The sequence below is a fragment of the Myxocyprinus asiaticus genome, chromosome 28 (genome assembly GCF_019703515.2).
Source record: "Myxocyprinus asiaticus isolate MX2 ecotype Aquarium Trade chromosome 28, UBuf_Myxa_2, whole genome shotgun sequence".
Lineage (NCBI taxonomy): Eukaryota > Metazoa > Chordata > Actinopteri > Cypriniformes > Catostomidae > Myxocyprinus > Myxocyprinus asiaticus.
This window is the reverse complement of record NC_059371.1, coordinates 26,139,301-26,159,831: the sequence shown is the minus strand read 5'-3', so window position 1 is coordinate 26,159,831 and position 20,531 is coordinate 26,139,301. Positions and strand designations below refer to the sequence as shown.

Here is a 20,531-nt window from a genome sequence, read left to right as displayed (position 1 = left end):
AGCATGTTTTGGTTCTGAAAAATGATTGACAGATCACAAATGAAACTGAGTATATGCTCTGGAAGATATGGTGAACCTGTTTTTGTGACAGTCTAGGACAGTGGTAAAATGCACAATATTCTGGTCAACAGAATAAAGGGTACACTGAGAATAAAAATAGTGAAAATATAAACTTTATTGTGCTATTACACTATATGAAAACAGTCTTTTCTAAACTGAACTAAAATATTCAATCTTATCAGCATTTTTCTATCAAAGCCATAATACAATAATAAATACTTTTAATTCACAATATTAAAAGATGGTATTCAGTGCATTAAAAACAGGTCTCAAGAGACAAGCAAATCAGGCATTTGACAAAGTAATCATGTCTCCGAGATGTATGTGGCCCCATTCTGATCACATCTCTTCATCCTTTTGTGACCATTGGTATAAGTTAGCACACAATTGGCTGAAGTTTCTTTGAAAATTTTCCATATGATAGTGTATTTACCCCACTTTTAAATTTAAAACAATTTAACATTGCAAGTAGCATTAGCATAAATATATAGATCAAATCTATGTATAATATTTACAACATTTTGGTTATGTTAGCTGATATACAAAATTAAAATCCCATTTCCATAAATGTGGCTCTTTCAAAAATGATAAATGTGAACTGTTTGTCCACTGTAAACTAGGTAGTAGGGCATTTACAGGATTATCTTTACACGTTTATCTTTTATGTAATAAATGTATAGCCTGTTCTTTTGTACTTGTGCGTAAACAATGCAGTTCTGTCACTTTGACAACTTCTGACAGAAGTCTTCAGCACTCTCTATTAAGATTTGCATAAAATTAAACCTTTGTCATAAGTCACTAGTGTCTATTGGACTGACAGAACATTCAATCATGTTCAAAGTCAAACTCAGGTCAATCGTAATTTTCTCTTTCCAATACTTTTCCATCATTACAATAACATGGTAAACCACATAATAATAAATGTTTTTAAAAAATGGCAGAAGACTCAAAGCAATGACGGGAAGTATGGCAGGTCTGAGTGGGAAATCACAAGAGGTTGCGCCGAGTTCGGGATTCCGCTACATAGTAATCGGAAAAGGAAGCCCCATCCCTTGAGAAGCACTTCACACAGTTTTATGTGAGACGAGTAGGACTGCAGCTAAAGAAAACAAAACACGAAAATATTTTAAAGAACCGCCCTCTTGTTAGAGTTGTGCACTGGTTTATGAGAGAGCATGCTTGTGGTTCCCTTACCACAGGAACATCTGTCAAAGTGTGTCCAGTTACTGTACTACTTTTCAGCTTCTATGTTCCCCAAAGTATCATAGAAGAGAGAATACATAGTAGAACCTCAAGCCTGGTGGTGCTGCACTCTAAATTTCAAAGTATTTTCAGCCTTCGTTTACATGGACACTCTTTCCTGCTCATAGTTTTGCACAGTGCATAGTGGTTCTTGTCCCGTTTCATTAGATTGGAGCCCAAGGCTGCAGTATAAGTTTCAAAATTCACAAATATTTTTTTCAATGCCTGCCATCAGCTAAGAGTTTGGCACTTGAGCAACACTGTTTTATGAACAGAGCTCCTAAAAGCATTCTCAGTAGTTTATACATTGAATATACTTTGCTATGCAACGGACATTTTTGTGTTCAGTCCTAACACCCTTTCCACATTTCCTAGACCTTTAATCCAGTACATGTAATCTTGACATGTTCATTATCTCCTATACAAAACAAAAGCCCCTATCAATACCCAGTTTGGGACCTTGTAGCCAGTTACATCCCTTTGCCTCCAGTTTTTCAGCTTGTTCTCCTTGTCCATCATAGACACTGGTGGACAGTCTGTGTATGGGTGCAGTTGAGACAGCTCACGTGACAGCACCAATGGAAAGTACAATGGCATCTTTCCGTGACTTGCTCCATCCGAGTCTTGTAACCCCTTCCACAGCACAGCAGCTCACAACCGTCCAGTGCGGGCGATGAACTGTTGCAAGTGCGTCCTAAAGTGCCATGCGTGCCTGTTTTGCCATTGTAAGAGCAGAAGTTTGGTGACTTTTCAAAGTAGACCAGGTCCCGAACAGACGGAAGCTTATGTGCTGGATTCTCTGGCTCTAGATGGCGGGGGTCAGCCCGATGAGAAGCACGGTTGCTGCCTTTGTTGGCATACACCACTCGGGATGCACCATCAAAGCGGTCCTTTAGGAAGTCTCCCACTACACGGAAGCTGGGCAGTCTCATCCAGCAGGTTCGTACAGTACAAGAGCCAGACATCCCATGACACTTGCACTCTTGTTGCATCTCTGATGCGACTGTCTAAGGGCAGAGGAGAGAAAATGATGACGCATAAAAAAATGACTCTAATTCTGTTAAATTAAGAGCAACAAGATAAATTACAAATAAATAATATATAGAACAATATAAAGCTATTCTGTACATTCTGTTTATGTTGTTAAAGGAGACCTATTATGCCCCTTTTTACAACATGTAATATAAATCTCAGGTGTCCCCAGAATGTGTCTGTGAAGTTTCAGCTCAAAATACCATACGGATCATTTATTATACCATGTTGTAAATGCCTCTTTTTGGGTGGAATCAAAAACACGCTGTTTTCATGTGTTTCTCTTTAAATGCAAATGAGCTGCTGCTCCCTGCCCCCTTTCCGGAAGAGGGCTGTGCCTTTACAGCTGGTGCTTCGGATACTATAGCAACAACAAATCAGAACCAATATGACTGACACCGTAAATACCGGAGTTCAGCCATATATGTATGAGCAACCGTAAACAACGCAAAACATAGGCATTTTGAGTTTGTGATAGTGCTTCTTATGTGGAAAATCACTTCCTGCCCTCCATCTGCATTTCATGCCACAGCAACGCAGTGACGTGACGTCATGTGCAAACAAGCTATAACGACATAGCTCTGGTCTCCGTGAATACAATCAGAGACAATGGTAACTTTAGCTGCAGCTAGCCGTGGAATCAGCTAACAAGCACATTCGGAAAGGCGATTTGCAAACATTCACAAAATATAAAGTGCGATACTTACACCTTCAGAATATAAAGCTGGAACACGAACAGTTGGTACTGATCCATGCTTGAGAGTCAACTCTCTGTCTGCTTTATATTGACCCTCATTCACAAAGCAGTCCGGTGTAAAATTATTTGCACAAACACACAAATTTTGGTATGTTTTGGGGCACATTTTCTTAGTCTTCAGTGTACATGAAGACTCTTATGTTCACTTTTACAGCCAACAGACGTTACAGCCATGAGACATTATTCTTCTCACTATAGCTGCTCCAGCGTGGAAAAAAATGCCGGATTGTGTGTCGATCACTCAGGGGAGGATCTATGATAATAGGGTGGAGTCCGTCACCAGTCGTGGGCGTGGCCTGCTCTAAAGTGACATCACTTTAGAGCGGATACGAAAACCAGTCATTTTTAGACACTGTTTTTGATTAATAGAAATATAAGAAAGAGGAGTGGGTGGACTTTTAACATTGTAGTGTGGTTGTGTACACACACTGCCGACTCACATTTATGTTCAAAAGTGAATTTTGCATAATTGTTCCCCTTTAAGGAATAGTTCACTAAAAATGTACATTTTGTCATCATCGTATATATATATATATATATATATATATATATATATATATATATATATATATATATATATATATATATATATACTTACTGAGTATTTTTGTCCAGGAAAAATATTTAAAATTCTTAAAACAAGATACATTTACTTGAGAAGCATAATGATATAAGATATTTTGTCTAACAAAATTTAGTAACATTTATGCTTCTAACAATAATTTTTTTATTTTTATTTTTTTTTATTTTTTTTTGCCAAAGGGGTATGAAAAAAAAAAAACTTGATTCAAAGGGAAAATGAGTTTATATTTCTTACCCCAGTGACAATTTTTATTTCTTGTTTTAAGCATAAACCCCACATACATTTCTTAGATTTATCTTAAAACAAGACTTATTATGTCATTCTGCTTCTCAGGTATTTTTTTCTTGTTTTAAGGATGGTTTGATATTTTTACTAGAAAATAAGGCAAAAAAATGTTTGCAGTGTAGTTTGTTGATGCCAATTGATGGCATCATTGATGTCAATTTGGGAGCTACAGTGGAGGGGAAGATTTGTGAATTTTGGTCTGTTTTTCACACAAGGCTATTTTTGGAGTCATTTTGTTGCTTGACAGCCCCAGTAAAGATATTCTTGAAAAATTCACCTTTTGTTTTCCACGGAACAAATACTGTGATACAGGTTTAGAACAATTTTCATGTTTGGATGTGAAATATTCCCTTTAACTGCATGGTTATTTAAAGAAAAAAAGAAACGCATATCCTCATTAGATCCAGTCACTTACCATTCTTCCTGCCTCATTGTTGTGCAGGTTGGTCAGATAGCGTAGGTCTCTGCCCCTCTCACTGGAATCCACAAACTCTCGTCCGAACATCCTGCCAAATTCCACATTGTCGCTGCAGCCTCCCCAGTGCCAGTCTGGCCCTCCAGGACCTCGGCGCCGGTAGTCGCAGGTGCAGGACTCAATTGCCCCCTCAGAGCAGGACCGGGCCACAGCGTGAGTAACACCCGCACTCGTGACGGCAAACACAAACGCAGTCTCACGGCAACCTAACAAAACATCCTCAAAGTTCTTTAGTGCTTTCCAAAGAGTCTCTTATATTAAACATTTTGTCTCTAACAATCTGTGTCTCTATCCAGATAATATTAATGTGCAATTCTATGTTCTGCTCTCTACTGTGTGAGATATGAATAGTGTTCAAAAAGATGGTTAATAGATTTTACTCACCTCGGTTGACAATTTTGCCAAAGACATTGGGGCTGTGGGTGGTTGGACAGTTCCATCGGCGGTTACGAAACTGCCATTTGCATTCCTTGATGGCTGTATGCAGGCCTGCCGCAATGGCATGCAAGATGCCAGGGTTCTGCCTGATCAGTTTTCTCTGGCGACGACTTAGCAATGCCAGGCTGGGGTCCAGTGCCAACTGCACATTTTTGGAGTTGGTAAGGAGATTGCCTGAGGATGCTACATTTACAATGCCCCTGGCAGAGAAAATTAAATCATGACAATTGGTCAATTGGAAATGGTCTGCAAAACTTACATTTATATTTTTCATCTCAATGGCAAGATTTTAGGCAAATTTTTGTACTCTTTGATTCTGTATTTTTACATTTTTGATTGGCGAAATAAGAATCTCAGACAATTGATGTGCAGAAATGTAAAATCTTCTGTCAAAAATCAATTTTTGAGCATGGAATAAAATGATAAAGCTATCATACAGAGTTAAATATTTATTATTGAGCATAAAATATACCATGGTCTGAAATTAACCTTTCCATAAAGGGAAAATATTTGCCCCCTGCATTTTATATCTTTTACTGTGCATTTTTTCTAATCATATAACAAATATAAGGTGTGATCCTTTTATGTACTTAAATGTAGTAATTGATTAACACAAATTTGAATAACTAGATTGTGAATTTATTACATCTTACCCATAAAATTCCATCCAAATCAACTCAAACTGTTTGCAATAATGGGTATAATTAGGGCTTTTTGTCACTTTAAGTGGCATTTTAGCCCTGTGCCCCCCTTAATTTAAGACCCTGATCTATTCCAACAGATTTAGTAAATTCCTGTTAATCCTATCTTTTGAGCTATTATTATATTGTTATAACAATATTATTACATAGAACAAAGATTGTGATTACAGAATTGGCTGGAGAAAAGCCTGTAAATGTTCCAGTCTGTCAGTCGTTTCAAATGAAATTGGAGATTATTCTGAAATTGCATTTTATCAAGTTGTAAAATTGCTCTTCTGAACAGCTCATCTTGGTACGTGACTGTCGATATCGTGCTTGCAGTCCCAAAATAACATCTGACCCACTGTAAACTATTAGCGCCAGTCATGTTTCCCTCTGATTTACTTCTCTTTTGAACTAGGCAACACCACAATTAAAACGACATTTATGTACGAAGAAGTAATAATTAAATAAATAAAAAGAGAGAGAGAGAGATGAAGAAGCTCTCCTTCCTACGTAGTGAAATCACACAGTGTGGTTTTGGTAATGTGCGTCTAAGAATTTTTTAAAACACGTTCACCATTATTAGTTCAGGACAGATATGCGTACAGCTACTGGCACATTTTGTCTAGTTTTAACCTACTCCGAGTCTGGAATGCTTAGCACATTACACGAATTCGACCCTGAAAACGACCTGGAAAGGAACTGCTCTCAGCCATAAAATAAATCCGCATTTAATTTATCCCACATTGGATTGAAAAATCTTGTCCCGCGTTCAAGCCACTGTCAAAATGACAGAGCAAGGGAAGAAGAAAAAGAAGTAGCGCACAGTAAACAGATTTAGAATAACTGAGATTGCATTGATTTATTTGAGGTTTGGAAAATAACGGTTTAACATTAGTTTAAACCCAGTGCAAAATTTAGTAAATAAAAGGGGTAATCCATGCATATGCCTTTCGCCTCATTTTCTGTTTACCACCACAGCAAGTGACAGTTACCATTATTCCGTCATCAACTAAATGACATTATAAATCTTTATCTTGTCTAAATAACAATGGCCATTTAATTTACTCTATGCACTGCTGTGGCACTAACAGGTTAACATATTATAAGCGATGAACTGTGCATCAAAGCCTGAAACTGAAAAAGAGCAGTGGTTGTTTGCATAATTGGATGAATAATGTACATTTCATGAATCGTTGTATAGCCTATCAAACAGTATATTATATCTTACCACCACCGGCCGCTGTTGTTCACTGCCCCTGTGCCAGTGAGAGAGGAGACCAGGAGAACACATGCCGCTTTGACTGCGAGAAGCAACGCAAATACCCGCATGATATCTAAAAGGGCAAACGTTTTAAAACAAATTAACACTGACCACAAATAGATTTTCAAAAATAGTCCTATGTCTTTCGAAATTATTGGATCTACGTATTGGAACATAAGAGCATCTTAAAAACAATAATTTGCAGTCCACAAAATAAATAAATAAATAAATAAATAACTGTGGAGTGCATTGCAGTGATGTGTGATTTATTTAAACTGTATGAAGTATTGCAGCCATTGCAATTTGTTTAATAGTAATCTAGCCTATAGCAAATCGCAATTTTGTTAATAAATATCAACAGTGCACTATAGGCGCTGCAACCATTGATCGATTTGACTCAACTAAAAACAGTTCACTAAAATAAAATAATAAAATCAAAATAAATGTATTTAACTATTCTGGTTATTCAGTGCATCATCTTACCACTCCACATTCCAGTGCAACTGACAATGTGCGTCAATGTTTCTTGATAAAATCTTGAGAGATCGGATCTGTCCGAGTGTTGTGCGCTATGTGCAGAAGTCACAGAAAAGGTCCTGGACGGGATGCCACTGCTGCTGCTCCTACAGTCTGTGTCTTAGTGATGCTCTGCTCAGAGCACTGAGCGCGTGGGACAGTCCTGTGGACCTGATCCCCTCGGTGACTGATAGGCGACACATTGTTCACTTATTGAACGCAACAAGATGAATAAAAAAGGGATTTGCTGCTCTCATCTCCCTCTGTTTTTTTCCTCCCTCCTTTTGAGTGGAACTGAATGGACGGATAGCTTAATTCTTCTCATTGGGCACAATGAATACAGGAGGCAAAACCCGACATAAAGGAAAGGAGATGAATAAAAGATCCGTTATACGCGCTTTTAATTACATATCATTTTGTAATCCTCTTCCCGAGATTCCACAGATACATTCAAGCGAAATCATAATAAAACACAGTCCCTCTATAGGCGTCTTCCATAGCTGAGCAAAATTGATTCCTTCTCGTTGGCGAGTGCGCGCGCGCCACTTGTGTCTTCAGAGCCTTCTGCGTGGATGGTGTCACGACACAGTTACAGTAAGAGGGGAATATAAAACATCTATTCTGGCCTTTACCAGGAGTGGATGGATAACTCCCTTAACTTCGTCTCCACCCTCTCTTGCGTAAAAAATAAAAAAGGTTTCATGGATGTCCATGAGCTCCGCGCGCTCCCTTTTCACTGTTGAAATAAAGTAGCCTACATCAGTTCAACCACATCAAGTAGCCTACTGTGTGGAAATTGTATACTATAATTTTGTTGGAAAAAAAAAAAAAAAGGAATGAAATAAAAAGGAGAACTTTAAAGACATGGGGAAAGCCCTTAATGCTGTTTCAGTTGATCCTAAAATGTCATAAAGTGCTGCACCAGACGTAAATAGACAACAAATAAAACATTACAAATTGTTCAAGATTAATAATTTAAGAAATTTGGACTTGAGTTTTAAGGTGTGATACCAAAGTTAAAAAATAAATTTAAAAAATAAATAAATGTCGAGATCATACAACTGTTCACCATCTGGACTGCAGAGCTCCCTCAAACGCATATATGGTTAGTAAAGCATTGGCACGGGTCATATTCTGCTGTCAGTTTTGACTGGTTTGCACAAAGAAATATCAGCAATTGCCCGTAGTTTTTACAGTGCACATGTATTTAGGTTATTATTCGCAACTTCTAGCCCTAATAAGGCGTGTGGTGTTGGCATAAAAAAATTCGCATCAACATAGAAAGAGAGAGTGAGAGAGAGTATGCTACTTTCTCTCTCTCTCTCTCTCTCTCTCTCTCTCTCTCTCTCTCTCTCTCTCTCTCTCTCTGATGGATTCAAATGGCTAACTGAAGGAAGTGCGCTTTTGTTAGTGGTATTTAATGAGGCCTGCTTTTCTGAGCTTAGCTCGCTCTTATACTCTTGAAGGATCTTAAACAGGTTTTCCTGAAACATTCATGCGATGCTTTGCAGATTAGCGGCAATCCGGTTAAAGGGACGCCTTTTATATACAAATCAACTTCAAATCACTTTTTAAGCCACTTAGATATACACGCCACTGCAAAATGCTAATGCACTTTTCATTGCCAGAGCTTAAGGAGAGGAATAGAGGTGATTAGCTCCAATACAAGAACTGATCTTGGAGAATAGAGGTGATTAGCCCAAAACCAAGAATTTTTGTCAGTGTTCATGTGTTAAGAATGGTTAAGGGTGGATTTAACTCAATTTCATGACATTAATCCAACTAGTCCCGGACTATCTGTGCTAATTCTAATACTACTGCTGTTAATAATAATATTAATAAAGATAAGACGCAAGATGCTCCTTCTAGGATTTTTTTACACCTGCTGCGCATAGTTGCGCACTGACCAGTGGTATCCTGACCACCAGCAAGATAATCCCTTAATCTTGTAAACTGCTAATGCGTCAAATATTCGGGTTTATTCATACATCCATCCAGTGCTAGGCTCAGTGAACGAAGTTTAAATATCTTGCTGTATGTCTCATCATCATGTCCTCAACAAAACAGCCAGACAATTGCTAAAAACGATTAAAAACGCTGACAGCTTGTCTATTGAACAACCCTAATATGCATAAATCAAAAAAAAAAAAAAAAAAAAAAAAAAAAAATTTGGCCCACATCTAATTGCGAATCAATTTTCTATATCGCGTGGTTTCAGTGAAAATGAGCCAGACAAGAAACCCTCCATCATGGTCAGTTATTGGACTAATTATACGCACTACCTCAGACGTGTAGACAAACAAACGAAACAAGTCAATATTTCTGCGATTGCTCTAGGCCATTTATACCAGACTGTAGGCAACAATCATTTAAAGCATTCTCATTTAGAGTGTCGAGGGAAATGATGAATGTGGTCCTAATTAAAGTGAAACGTCACTATGGTGAACTGTTGAACTGATTTGGTGTGGGAGGATGGGTGAACACGTGAACGCGCACGCACCCTCATTGTTTAAGAAGAGCCGCACGCCTGCCTGCTGCTCTGCTTATTGTAGCTTATAAGAATGAATTTTACTTTGAGTTTATAGTTCATTCCAGTCAATCAAAATGAGCGATACGGTGCCTTTTCATCCAGTTCTGCAAAAAGACAGTAAATGAATAGGGCAACTAAAATTAATACGGTACAAAGGGATTCACGTATTGCAAATGATAAGTAGTCTAATAGTTTACAAGTTGTACAGTGCAACAGTGATATAGCAATATTCCACAGTGCACCAGAGGCAGTGTACACAAGAGTGTATTGGATGCATTGGAGAGTGCCAAATGAATTGTTGTAGTGCCTTAGGGCAACAGCTTCACAGAACAACAGATAAGACTATACCTTGACAACAGAGTAACCTACGTCTCCACCTTAGTACACTTGTTAGGGGCCGTTCACGCCGAACGCGTTCTTCCGCTAAACTAGACGCATGCAGCGCAACGCATGGAACAGAGCGCAGATGTCTCGAGATGCGCTTTTAAAAGTTGACGTTCTTTTTACTTTACATGGCGTCTAAAAACGCGGCGCTCAAACACAAAAAGATAGTCCCTACACGTGCATGCTGTTATATGTATAACAACTGAAAAACATTGCAGACGGCCCTTGCCTCAGTGCACTTATTAGCCTACCAAAATATCTAAACATAGTAGTCAATGTTACTTGGCTAAAATGAGACTGTTGGTTTAGGCTACTATAACAAATTCTGGAGCTGATTTACTCAGATGCCTAATCAGCATGAATTATAATGGTGCGATTTACGAGATTATCACATCAAATTGTTCACGTTTTGATATGTGGTGACTATTGAAACTGTTGAAAGTTTGGCAGGCCTTGATACTTTTTCATCTTGTTTCAAAACAAGCGCCTCAGGCGGCGTTTGCCCACCCTAACGGCGCCCCCTCCTCCTCGTCCAAAGTGACACACATGCTCCCGTCCCAACCTTAATCAAACGCTGCATGCTTAACTCTCCGCTCCTCACAGAAAACAATTGTAGTCCGTCCGTTCCAGTTCGTCTTTTAAAGCGATCCCACAGGTGTTTTAATGTCCCGTCGAGAAAAGCTTTCAACGAAATGGAGTTATCCCACAGGCAATGTTTGGGACGAGTCCTGATTTGGGCGGCTGCACTTCTGTCACCTGCGTTCACGTAAGTTGAAAGGTCTTGTCATGGGATCTATAAAAGTAGACCTACTCATTAGACTAGCAGTGCTAGTTTTGCAAAGCCAATAGGCTACACTGTAAAATCTTATTAGTTAACCTTACTTTAAAAAGCATGTAAACTCAAGTAAAGTGAACTAGGAATAGTCCACTTTAGGCTTCTTGAGCCAAATGAGTATATTTACTTGATTTTTTTTAAAGGCAATTGGTTTCCTCACTTTTTTTAAAGTCAACTTATTACATTTTAGTGTAATTCTAATGCACGTTATTTATATTCGAAGTTGTCAGAGCCGTAGTCTTGTGGGCTTTGACATATGGTGCGGTAGCATCTCGGCGACTAGAGTTCGAGTCCCGACTCGAGCTCCTTCCCGATCCTAATCCCCCATCTTCTCCCCAGTCATTTCCCATGTCTGTTTCCCTACTAACATATGCAGTAAAGGCGAGAAAAAAAGAAAAAAAAAGTATTAGGGTTATGAATATGACAATATGATCTTGGAACACGTGTAATCCTGTGTTGTTGTTGTGTTATTTTATTTACAGATGGGCTATCTATTAGTTTTAGCTCAGGCTCACTCAGGCTTTAATCAAACCCAGTTTTGTGACAGGCAAAACTGTTTTGAATGTTATCTCACTTTTCTCAAAAACTGCTCAAACTGTCAATGGGCACAATATGTTTAATAACAACTAAGTTTTGGATGTACTACTTCGCACAAATCTTTTCCATATTGTCATTTTTCTCACCAGATTATTATCAGGCATGCCAAGACACTGATAGAAAACAGGGCTTTTGAATATTCATGGAAGTTTTATGTTTGCCACAGACCTTTGTAAGGTCATAGCCTTGTTTGAGTGTTAGGTCACTCAAATGCACAAATGTTTCCAATGATATAATCTTATTATAACGAGTTGCTGATATTAGAAAACAATGCCATTTCAATAAACTTCAGATTTTGTGTTTTCCTTTGCCATATTTAAAATGTTTTTTTAACACAAGACATTCAATGCTTATACTTCTGAAGTTGCTATAGGCAGGTTATTGTGTAAAAACATTCTTGAAAAATGAAAGTCTGAATTGATTGTCATTATGACTCCAAACACAGAGTGAAACGAACTTGACATATTACCACGTCAGAAGTAATAATTTTTTCACATATGTGAGTCATTTAAAAAAGACCACATGTATTGCTAAGTAACACTAGCCTTCAACTATACAATGATATCACTGCTTTCAAATTCATTTTCTTTTTTTTTCTCAGGGTCCTGGGCAATGACATTCTTGGCCTGAAGGTGGCAGGAGAGCCAGTGCTTACCCCCAACGCAGTGTGTTTACGACTGGCAGGCCTGACCAAAAGACAGATGCGTTTGTGTGTGCGCAGCCCTGATGTCACAGCCTCTGCTCTGCAGGGCATTCAGGTTGCTATTCACGAATGCCAGCACCAGCTCAGAGACCAGCGCTGGAACTGCTCCTCCCTGGAGAACCATGGCAAGCTGCCCCATCAGAGTGCCATTCTCAACAGGGGTGAGTAGATGGCAAAAAGGGGCATGGGAAGTGCTGAAATTGTAGGGAGCCAATGCAGTCATAAATCGGGCATTGAAATGCAACCCAGAGTATACATTGGGCAAAGACGAAAAAACATCAGCATTGAGTCATTGTTTAATGCAGTGAAGCCTTTTAATTTCCACCATGGAAAATGCCTGTTATGAGATTTTAGATAAAGATCGTTATAGATTATTATCTCTCCAGCTGGCTTGTGCATACTTCACTCTATGTATGTTTTTACAGAAGGCTCTGTTTACTCTATTGGCAGAGTGATTTTCTGTGTAAATGCAAACATCTCTTTCATCCCAGGTTTCAGAGAGAGTGCTTTCTCTCTGTCTCTGCTGGCTGCAGGTGTTGTGCACTCGGTGGCGTCGGCATGCAGCTTGGGTAAGTTGCGTGGGTGTGGCTGTGAAGCTAAGCGACACCTGGATGATGACAAAATCCATCTCAAGTTAACCCAGCTCCAGCTTCAGAGTTTTCAGAGGAGTGGGGTGACCAAAGCAGGCGCAGAAAGGAACACACCTGAACTCGGTGCACTCCACAGTGGTCTGCCAGCCAATTTACGCTCGTCCCACCCTGTCAGTCTCCTCAAACCCTTACCAGATGAAGTCACAACACTGCAGGACACCTGGGAGTGGGGAGGCTGTAGTCATGATGTCCGTTTCGGCGTACGATTTTCCAGGGATTGGTTGGATTCCAGAGGATCTCCTCGCGATATTCACGCTCGTATGCGGATCCACAATAATAGAGTTGGCAGACAGGTGTGGTTATTATGCCAATTTCGAATAATGTCATAAGCGTTGCCTTGTGTAGTCTTATTAAAGCTGATGTGTGTAATTTTATTCAATGTAAAAATGATTTCTTGTATCCCAGCAAAAAATGCAGTCAACTAAGTAAGCCATTTGTAGGGTGATTTCATCTCGAAGTGCAAACACTGTGGCTCTGTGGTTGTTTCACCGACCCATCCAGCCCTACACAGCTGTATTTAGGGTGGGACTATCTGTTTGTACAACCAATGGAAGATAGAGGGAGTTTGGAATCTGTTCAAAAACAGTAATTATTTTTGCAATGCCATTTGGTGACACTAGTGACACAGATCTTACACACTTCAGCTTTAAACCATGAAAACTAGAGCTGGGTAAAAATATTGATTTTCCAGTGCATCGCAGTCTTCATTTAAACAATCTCGAAATCGATTCTTAAATCCCAAGATCGACCTTTTCCTCAACCCTATACAGTGCGAGTAAATCACCTGCTTATGCAACCAAATTTCACGATATTCAACTAAAAATTTAGATTAGCCACTGGCTGGTAAATGTTCAGATTTCACTCACCAGTGATTGAGTTGTGTAGTGGCATAGAAGTTCAGCACCCTGAAGAGGTAAAAGTTTGGTTTGACTCGTTCCATGTTATGTGTGTCCAAAGACAAGGTCCACGCAATCCATATGTTAAAGAAATTATGTCTCTTTTAATACCCTTTCTATTCTTTACAGTCAGCTGTTGACCAAAAACTACAAAAAAGACACTTTTAATTTTAATCAAACATTGCACCAGTGCTATAAAGAAGCTATGCAACTCCACTCTTGTTAATGTGCGCTCAACCAAAACACTTCTGCAAGATGCTTGCTGAACTGCCACTACTCTGAAAGAGACAGTACTGTTTAAACATGTGTTCTACAAATCAATGTAAATACTTGTAAGTAGTACAAATTATGCATGTAAACAATAAACATGTATCCAATATACAGAATGCAATATAAAATATGCAATTTCAAGACATATTTATTGATGTAATATATTGAATTTGTACATTTAAAAAAAGCTAAAATGTGACCAAAATTAAGAAAACCTAATGATAAAAGAAAATTTGTAAAAGTAATATTTTCATATTGTACCCTGTATAACTAGTAGCATTAGCTGAGACAGATTTTCTTTCATATGTAAGACAAATGGACATTATAACTGAAATACACCCAAATGAATCGGAATTGAACTGGGAAATCTGTATCAGTACCCAGCCCTAATGTTAACCACATCAGCATTCGAAGAAAGCATTCAATTAATTTAATAAAAAAAACAAACAAAAAAATACACACAGATGTATTGTATACTCTTCATTATGGTTTCGGCCTTAACAGGTAGTTACTGACAACATGAGAAGAAAATGCAAGTGCCATGGCACATCAGGCAGCTGCCAATTCAAGACCTGCTGGTTTGTCTCTCCTGAATTCCAGCTTGTGGGATCAGTGCTTCGGGAGAAATTCCTGACTGCCATCTTCATAAACTCTCAGAACAAGAACAGTGGTGCTTTCAACTCACGAGTTGGTGGGACCACCGGCTCAGATCAGACCAGAGGCCGGCGGCGCAGTATCTCACGTGAGTTAGTGTACTTCGAGAAGTCACCCGACTTCTGCGATCGTGAGCCAGCAGTGGATTCTCTAGGCACACAGGGTCGCATCTGCAACAAGAGCAGCCCCAGCATGGATGGCTGCGGGTCTCTCTGCTGTGGCCGTGGACACAACATACTTAAACAGGCACGCAGCGAGCGATGTCACTGCCGCTTCCACTGGTGCTGCTATGTGCTCTGTGAGGAGTGCAGGGTTACAGAGTGGGTTAATGTGTGTAAGTGAATGGCTATCTATGTCCATAGCTGCTTCTTTTGGAGTAGGAGGCAACAGCCTGTACCATGTCATGCTAAATGTGACTGCGTGTGTTTTGCTCTCCCACAGTGTGTCTGTTTATCCTTTTCTCTCCTTCTTTTAACCTCTATCATCTGGGATCCATTTGTGTTGTGTTGCTGTTGTTATTCACAATATGCCAAGTCAGAAATTGAGGAGGAGGTGACTCATATCATTTGTCGTATTTTTCCCTATTTGGAATCTTCAGCCTCTCAAACCAAGCAAATGCCCCAAACGCCATCTGCACCACTTAATAACAAGGCATGCACAACAGCAGGAGCAAATTACTCCTGCTACGGCACTGCTATGGTCTACCTTCTTTACATTTTCAAAAGTGCCCTTAATGTATATTACTTGCCTTGGCAAAATGTTTGAGAAGTTTATGTTGTAATTGTTCTTGATGGTGAAATTCCAGTCTGGAGGGGCTAAGGTTTCCAAAAAAAAAACTGTAACATAAAACATTATGATCTTTTCCCACATTGATCTTTGAAATATCAGTAGCTATTATAGTTGGTCGGAACATATCTGTGCCTTTTTATGAGGATTCATGAGATGTTGTATTGAAGCAATGATTTTGGGAAAATCTCCCAAATCTGGAGGAAATCTTGGCCTTGGACAGAGAATGTGCCCTGCATAGTGCTCTGATTTTGGTTGTTTTTTATGAAAACCAGGACAGTTGTGAAGTTGATATGCTGTGTAACCCCATCCTAACCTCTAAGAGACAAACCAATCAGAGACAAAGAGAGTGAAGGAACGACTGGAGAACACTTGTGCCTCCCGTGGATTTTTGCAGCTGATTAAAAACAGTCACATCTCATCGCATAGAGGAACTGGTGAACAAAATTGGATGCCAGATGCCTTTGATGCAATGATGGAAGACATTCATACTCTGAAGTCCTGGGTTAAATTGTATTTAAACAGTTGCCTTCGTAGTATCAATCAGTTTACAGTGAAATTGTTGTATAAGATTTTTAACATTCATTTTGTGAGGGTGATGCTTAGGAAATGAAATTAATTATAAGAATAAATTAACCTACATTTGTTGCCACATTTGATCTTTTTGCACAGTGTAGAGAATTTACCTTTGTAATATGTTTTAAAATGTCTAAGAAAGCCTCAACTTTTTGTACAAGATATTGTTCTTGATTTATTGTCTGTAAAATTACACTGGCTTTAGAACCAGGAAGGATCTTCTAAGTTCTAAATCTGTCTGCGCTTACCGAAATTCGAGCCACTGCCCCCAATGGGAAGTGTATTGAACGAATTGGCACGTGAGAGCTCAAGTGTCAAGGTGAAAAGTCCACGGAGTTTTTTTAATATTTCAAAATGATGTAATACATTTGACAGGAACTCATGTTTTATTAACCATATACCCAAACCCCCAACCATCAGTGGATTAAAAATGTAATTTTAGCAGGAAAATGCAACCACCAAATCACGCTCATCATTGATTAGGTGAGCATGATTACTTCCTGGTTTCCACAGGACTAGAACCCGTGTTTCAGTAGCACCTCAGGAAAAAGTAAACACATTAGAATTGATACAAAAATATCTGATGGGACATGGCGCTTGTCAGTAACTCAGCAGAATGGGGTCGATGTCAGGGTACCGGAACATTCAGTAGCAACATGTCGACTTACCGTGTTGCTAGAATAGAAAAGAGACAGGGACCATTGTTTGGAGTAGTAAGTATAATTCTTCTTTTCCTGAGATTTTTAACGGACACTAGCCTCTTATTATTAGCTTTCTTAAAGAGTTTTAAAAGCAGAGGTAAAATTGTGGAGAGGAAATAACCTGTCTTAGAGGTATCAGCTGTCCCAATAGTGACAGCGCCATGGTTGTGAATGCACCATGTGCTGCTGAGTACTGTTTGTCCTTATGAATTAACTAAACACAGGCACGCTGTTCTGATGTCAAAGCTCTGTCTGAGAGTCTGTTCTGTGAGTGTGTTGAGTACAACAACAATCATAAACATCTTAGAAATAAACATTAGCTTTTTGGTATGATTCCTCACAAGACTGACAAATGAAGATGCATGGAGGCTGTGGATCAAGTGAAGTGACCACCCATAGGGTAGCTTTATCAAACCCACTTCTCATGGTATTTCCTGTAGGATTAAAGATGAGAGTGAAAGAGAAATGGAGAATGAGAGTGGTGTGGAATGATAACGCGCTGGATATCTGGTTTGCATTTCTTTATTCCTTTATCATTTCACCCTGGAGCTGCTGCAAAAGGGAATTTCCTGTCACTGTTTCTCCCATGTGTGAGACTGAGAAATTGGACAGCCATAGACAGACAGGTAGGTACATAGATAGATAGATAGATAGATAGATTAATTGATATACAACATGAGATTTATGCAAAATTGTGAGCATATACTGCCCATACTTAGGTACATCAAAAGGGTGGCAAAAGGAAAAACTGCTGGAAACATCTGCTTCTGGGCTCCTTGTCCAGCGTCCCCTTCTATTTTTGATGTGGGATCGAGAGAAAAAGAGAAAGGGAAAGAAAAAACAAGGAGCCAGCTACCCAGAACATCAAAGTCCTTGCCTAAATGTGCAAGCCCTCATTAGTTCTGCAAGCCTAACCAACCCGACTTATGATTGTGTTTGCTGGGGTGTGCTTTGGCAAACACTTCAGAGGAGAGGCTCCTTTAAAATTATAACTCCCACCCCCCATCCAAGCTCTCTTGCTCCCACCCCTACCCACTGTAGCCTCCTCTGTCCACCCCATAACCCCCAAAACTTCCAGTGCACACAAACACAGCGCTCCCCCCCCCATACACCGCTCCACCCTATAATCTGGTGTGCAGCTGCAAGCATCTGTTCCACTCCCTCTCTCTTTTCCTAACCACTGAATTGATAAACACATAGATCATAAACCCACTGACACACGGTGGATCGTGTGAAGCGACATGGGACAGAGTTGTCTTTTCATCTGGACAAGGTCTGGGCATTCACCATGTGTATGCCCGCACTTAATAGTTAAAAATACAAGTATGAGGAAGCATTATTTCAGAATTTATTATGCTTGGCAGTTCAATGTAATATATATGCCAGTGGATTTAGATTTACATGATGAAACTGCATATCAAGTGCGCTAACAAGAGAAGCATGCTTTGGACAATACTGATAAGACCCTTTAAAGGAATAGTTCACCTACATTTTTTTTATTTTTTATCATTTACTCACCCATTTTCTCATGCCAGCCCAGATGTGTATGACTTTCTTTTTTCTGCAGAACACAAACAAAGATTTTTAGAAGAAAATCTCAGCTCTGTAGGTCCATACAATGCAAGTGTTTTATATTTAATGTAGTTTGGTTAATGTTTACTGCATCATTTAAATTTCACATGTGTTACCCTGCTGGTGTTGTGTTTGTGTGAGTGACACTGAGCACTGTCTCTACATGTTTATTGGTCATTGCTTCTGGAAGAGCCACGTCATCATGTGCTCTTCTGTAATTTTTTACAGTGATTAACAATATCTTATAGAGTAAAAAGCAGATTTTTACAGTTTCAGAAGGTTAATATCAAGTTTATGATGATTTTTTTTTAAATTTAACAGATTTTTTATTTTATTTTTACAGTGCCATCGTGGTCATGTAAATTACTACAGTTTTAAACTGTAAAATTTACAGGTTGTCCTGTAAAGTTGTTTAAATTTTTACTGTTTTTTAACATAATTATTCTGACAACCACAGCTGCCAGTTTTTTTGTTTTTTTTTTAAACAACAGGATTTTTTTTACAGTGCATGAATTAAACCACTGGAGTCTTATGAATTATTTTCATGTTGCCTTTATATACTGTACTTCTTGGAGCTTCAAAGTTTTGGTCACCATTCACTTGCATTGTATGGACCAACAAAGCTGAGATATTCTTCAAAAAATCTTAATTTGTGTTCTGCAGAAGAAAGAATGTCCTACACATCTGGGATGGGTGAGTAAATGATCAAAGAATTTTCCTTTTTGGGTGGACTATCCCTAAAGGAATGTTCCGGGTTCAATACATGTAAAGCTCAATCGTCAGCATTTGTCGCAGAATGTATTTTGAATCGTCCCTACTTTAAAAAATGCAAAAATCTGTGTTAAAGTGAGACACTTATAATGGAAGTGAACGGGGGCCAGTTTTTAAATGTTAAAATACTTGAGTCACATGGTGCCATGCGAGGTTCGGACGTGTGAATGGCGAGCTCTGCACACTTTGCTAGATTTAACACTATTAATGTCATAAACTGGTGAGATTCGATACACTCTGTTCCATAACTGTTCCAGGAAGACGATATGTCAAAGAATTCAAAATCCTCGGGATCTGGAGACATTAAAAGACACTTAGGTGTTCAAGCTGACACCCCCATGGAGGCCTCGAGCCCGGGAGTCGATTTGGTCAGAGAAGTGAGGGAAATTCGGCGAGAAATGTTGAACATGTCGGCAATGCTGACGAAGGTCGTTGCTGATGTGGAGGATCTTGCTGTAATACGTTGATCGAACACTGCCATGGAGACGAAATTCACTGAGGTGGCTACAAGAGTGGAGGATGTCAAGAAACGGATCGATTATCTGGAGTCATCAGTGAGGGAATTATCTGCTAATCCGCTAGCGACCAAGGTGGATTTGGAGCATGTCTGGGAGAAATTGGAGAACATGGAGAACCGTAGCTGGTAGAATTCCTGAGGCCGAAGAGGATCAGGATATGGTGAAATTCCTGTACGAGCTCTTTCTGAGTCTGCTCGACATAACAGGTCATAAGCTGGAAATCGAGCGAACTCACAGGGTTCCGGCTAGGCGATCCGCTGAGGGAGACAGGCCCCGATCAATTCTGGCCAAATTTCTGAGATCATCCAATAAAGATCTCGTGTTACACGAGGTGAGGAATAAAGGAAGGTTTTATTGGAAGAACCACAGCATTTTTTTGTTCCCAGACTTTGCAAATTTGACAAGAGAGAAACGTGATTGATTCAAGGAATGCAAGAAACTCTTACATCAACAGAAAGTCGCTTTTGCACTGATGTTCCCGGCCAAATTGAGAATAGATGCTAAGGATGGCCATAAAACATTTACATGTCCCCAGCAAGCGATGTCCTTCATAAAATCAGTGGAGTAAATTATTTTGTGGTACTCACATTGCAGACAAGTGGATCGACTCACTGAACATTCGCTTGACTGTCCGAGGAAACTGAGTGCCTTTTTTGTTTCTTTTTGTGCTGGTTCGGCCTAACGTTGTTTTGTGAAGTAACAGTCCTTCAGGACAGTGTTGTGGATGATTCTGCATGTTCTTTGTACTTATGC

General features: G+C 39.3%; 2 protein-coding genes across 3 annotated transcripts; one reads left to right on the top strand and one right to left on the bottom strand.

Moving 5' to 3' along the window:
* Positions 1 to 185: 185 nt before the first annotated feature.
* On the bottom strand, positions 186 to 7,875 carry LOC127419190 (protein Wnt-1). Its single transcript, XM_051660383.1, has 5 exons — positions 7,303 to 7,875; positions 6,787 to 6,892; positions 4,819 to 5,072; positions 4,375 to 4,640; positions 186 to 2,309 (listed from the first exon to the last, which is right to left on the bottom strand). The coding sequence occupies exons 1-5, from the start codon at positions 7,310 to 7,312 to the stop codon at positions 1,818 to 1,820; spliced, it is 1,128 nt and encodes a 375-aa protein (XP_051516343.1). The 5' UTR covers positions 7,313 to 7,875; the 3' UTR covers positions 186 to 1,817.
* Positions 7,876 to 10,827: 2,952 nt separating this feature from the next.
* Positions 10,828 to 16,478, top strand: LOC127419189 (protein Wnt-10b). Of its 2 annotated transcripts, none has more exons than XM_051660382.1 (4): positions 10,828 to 11,015; positions 12,283 to 12,545; positions 12,876 to 13,327; positions 14,801 to 16,478. In XM_051660382.1, the coding sequence occupies exons 1-4, from the start codon at positions 10,828 to 10,830 to the stop codon at positions 15,194 to 15,196; spliced, it is 1,299 nt and encodes a 432-aa protein (XP_051516342.1). In that variant the 3' UTR covers positions 15,197 to 16,478. The 2 variants fall into 2 exon arrangements, with proteins under 2 accessions (XP_051516342.1, XP_051516341.1); XM_051660381.1 differs by having other exon boundaries at positions 14,705 to 16,478.
* Positions 16,479 to 20,531: the final 4,053 nt, after the last annotated feature.

Bases quoted from the DNA above. Each gene is read 5' to 3' on its own strand.
- LOC127419190 (XM_051660383.1), bottom strand. The intron at 5,073-6,786 runs GTAAGATATAAT...TTTCTCTGCCAG, and splicing joins AACAACAGCGGCCGGTGGTG to GGGCATTGTAAATGTAGCAT. The intron at 4,641-4,818 runs GTGAGTAAAATC...ATGTTTTGTTAG, and splicing joins TGGCAAAATTGTCAACCGAG to GTTGCCGTGAGACTGCGTTT.
- LOC127419189 (XM_051660381.1), top strand. From the start codon at position 10,828: ATGCTTAACTCTCCGCTCCTCACAGAAAACAATTGTAGTCCGTCCGTT. The intron at 12,546-12,875 runs GTGAGTAGATGG...CTTTCATCCCAG, and splicing joins GAGTGCCATTCTCAACAGGG to GTTTCAGAGAGAGTGCTTTC. The intron at 13,328-14,704 runs GTGTGGTTATTA...CGGCCTTAACAG, and splicing joins ATAATAGAGTTGGCAGACAG to GTAGTTACTGACAACATGAG.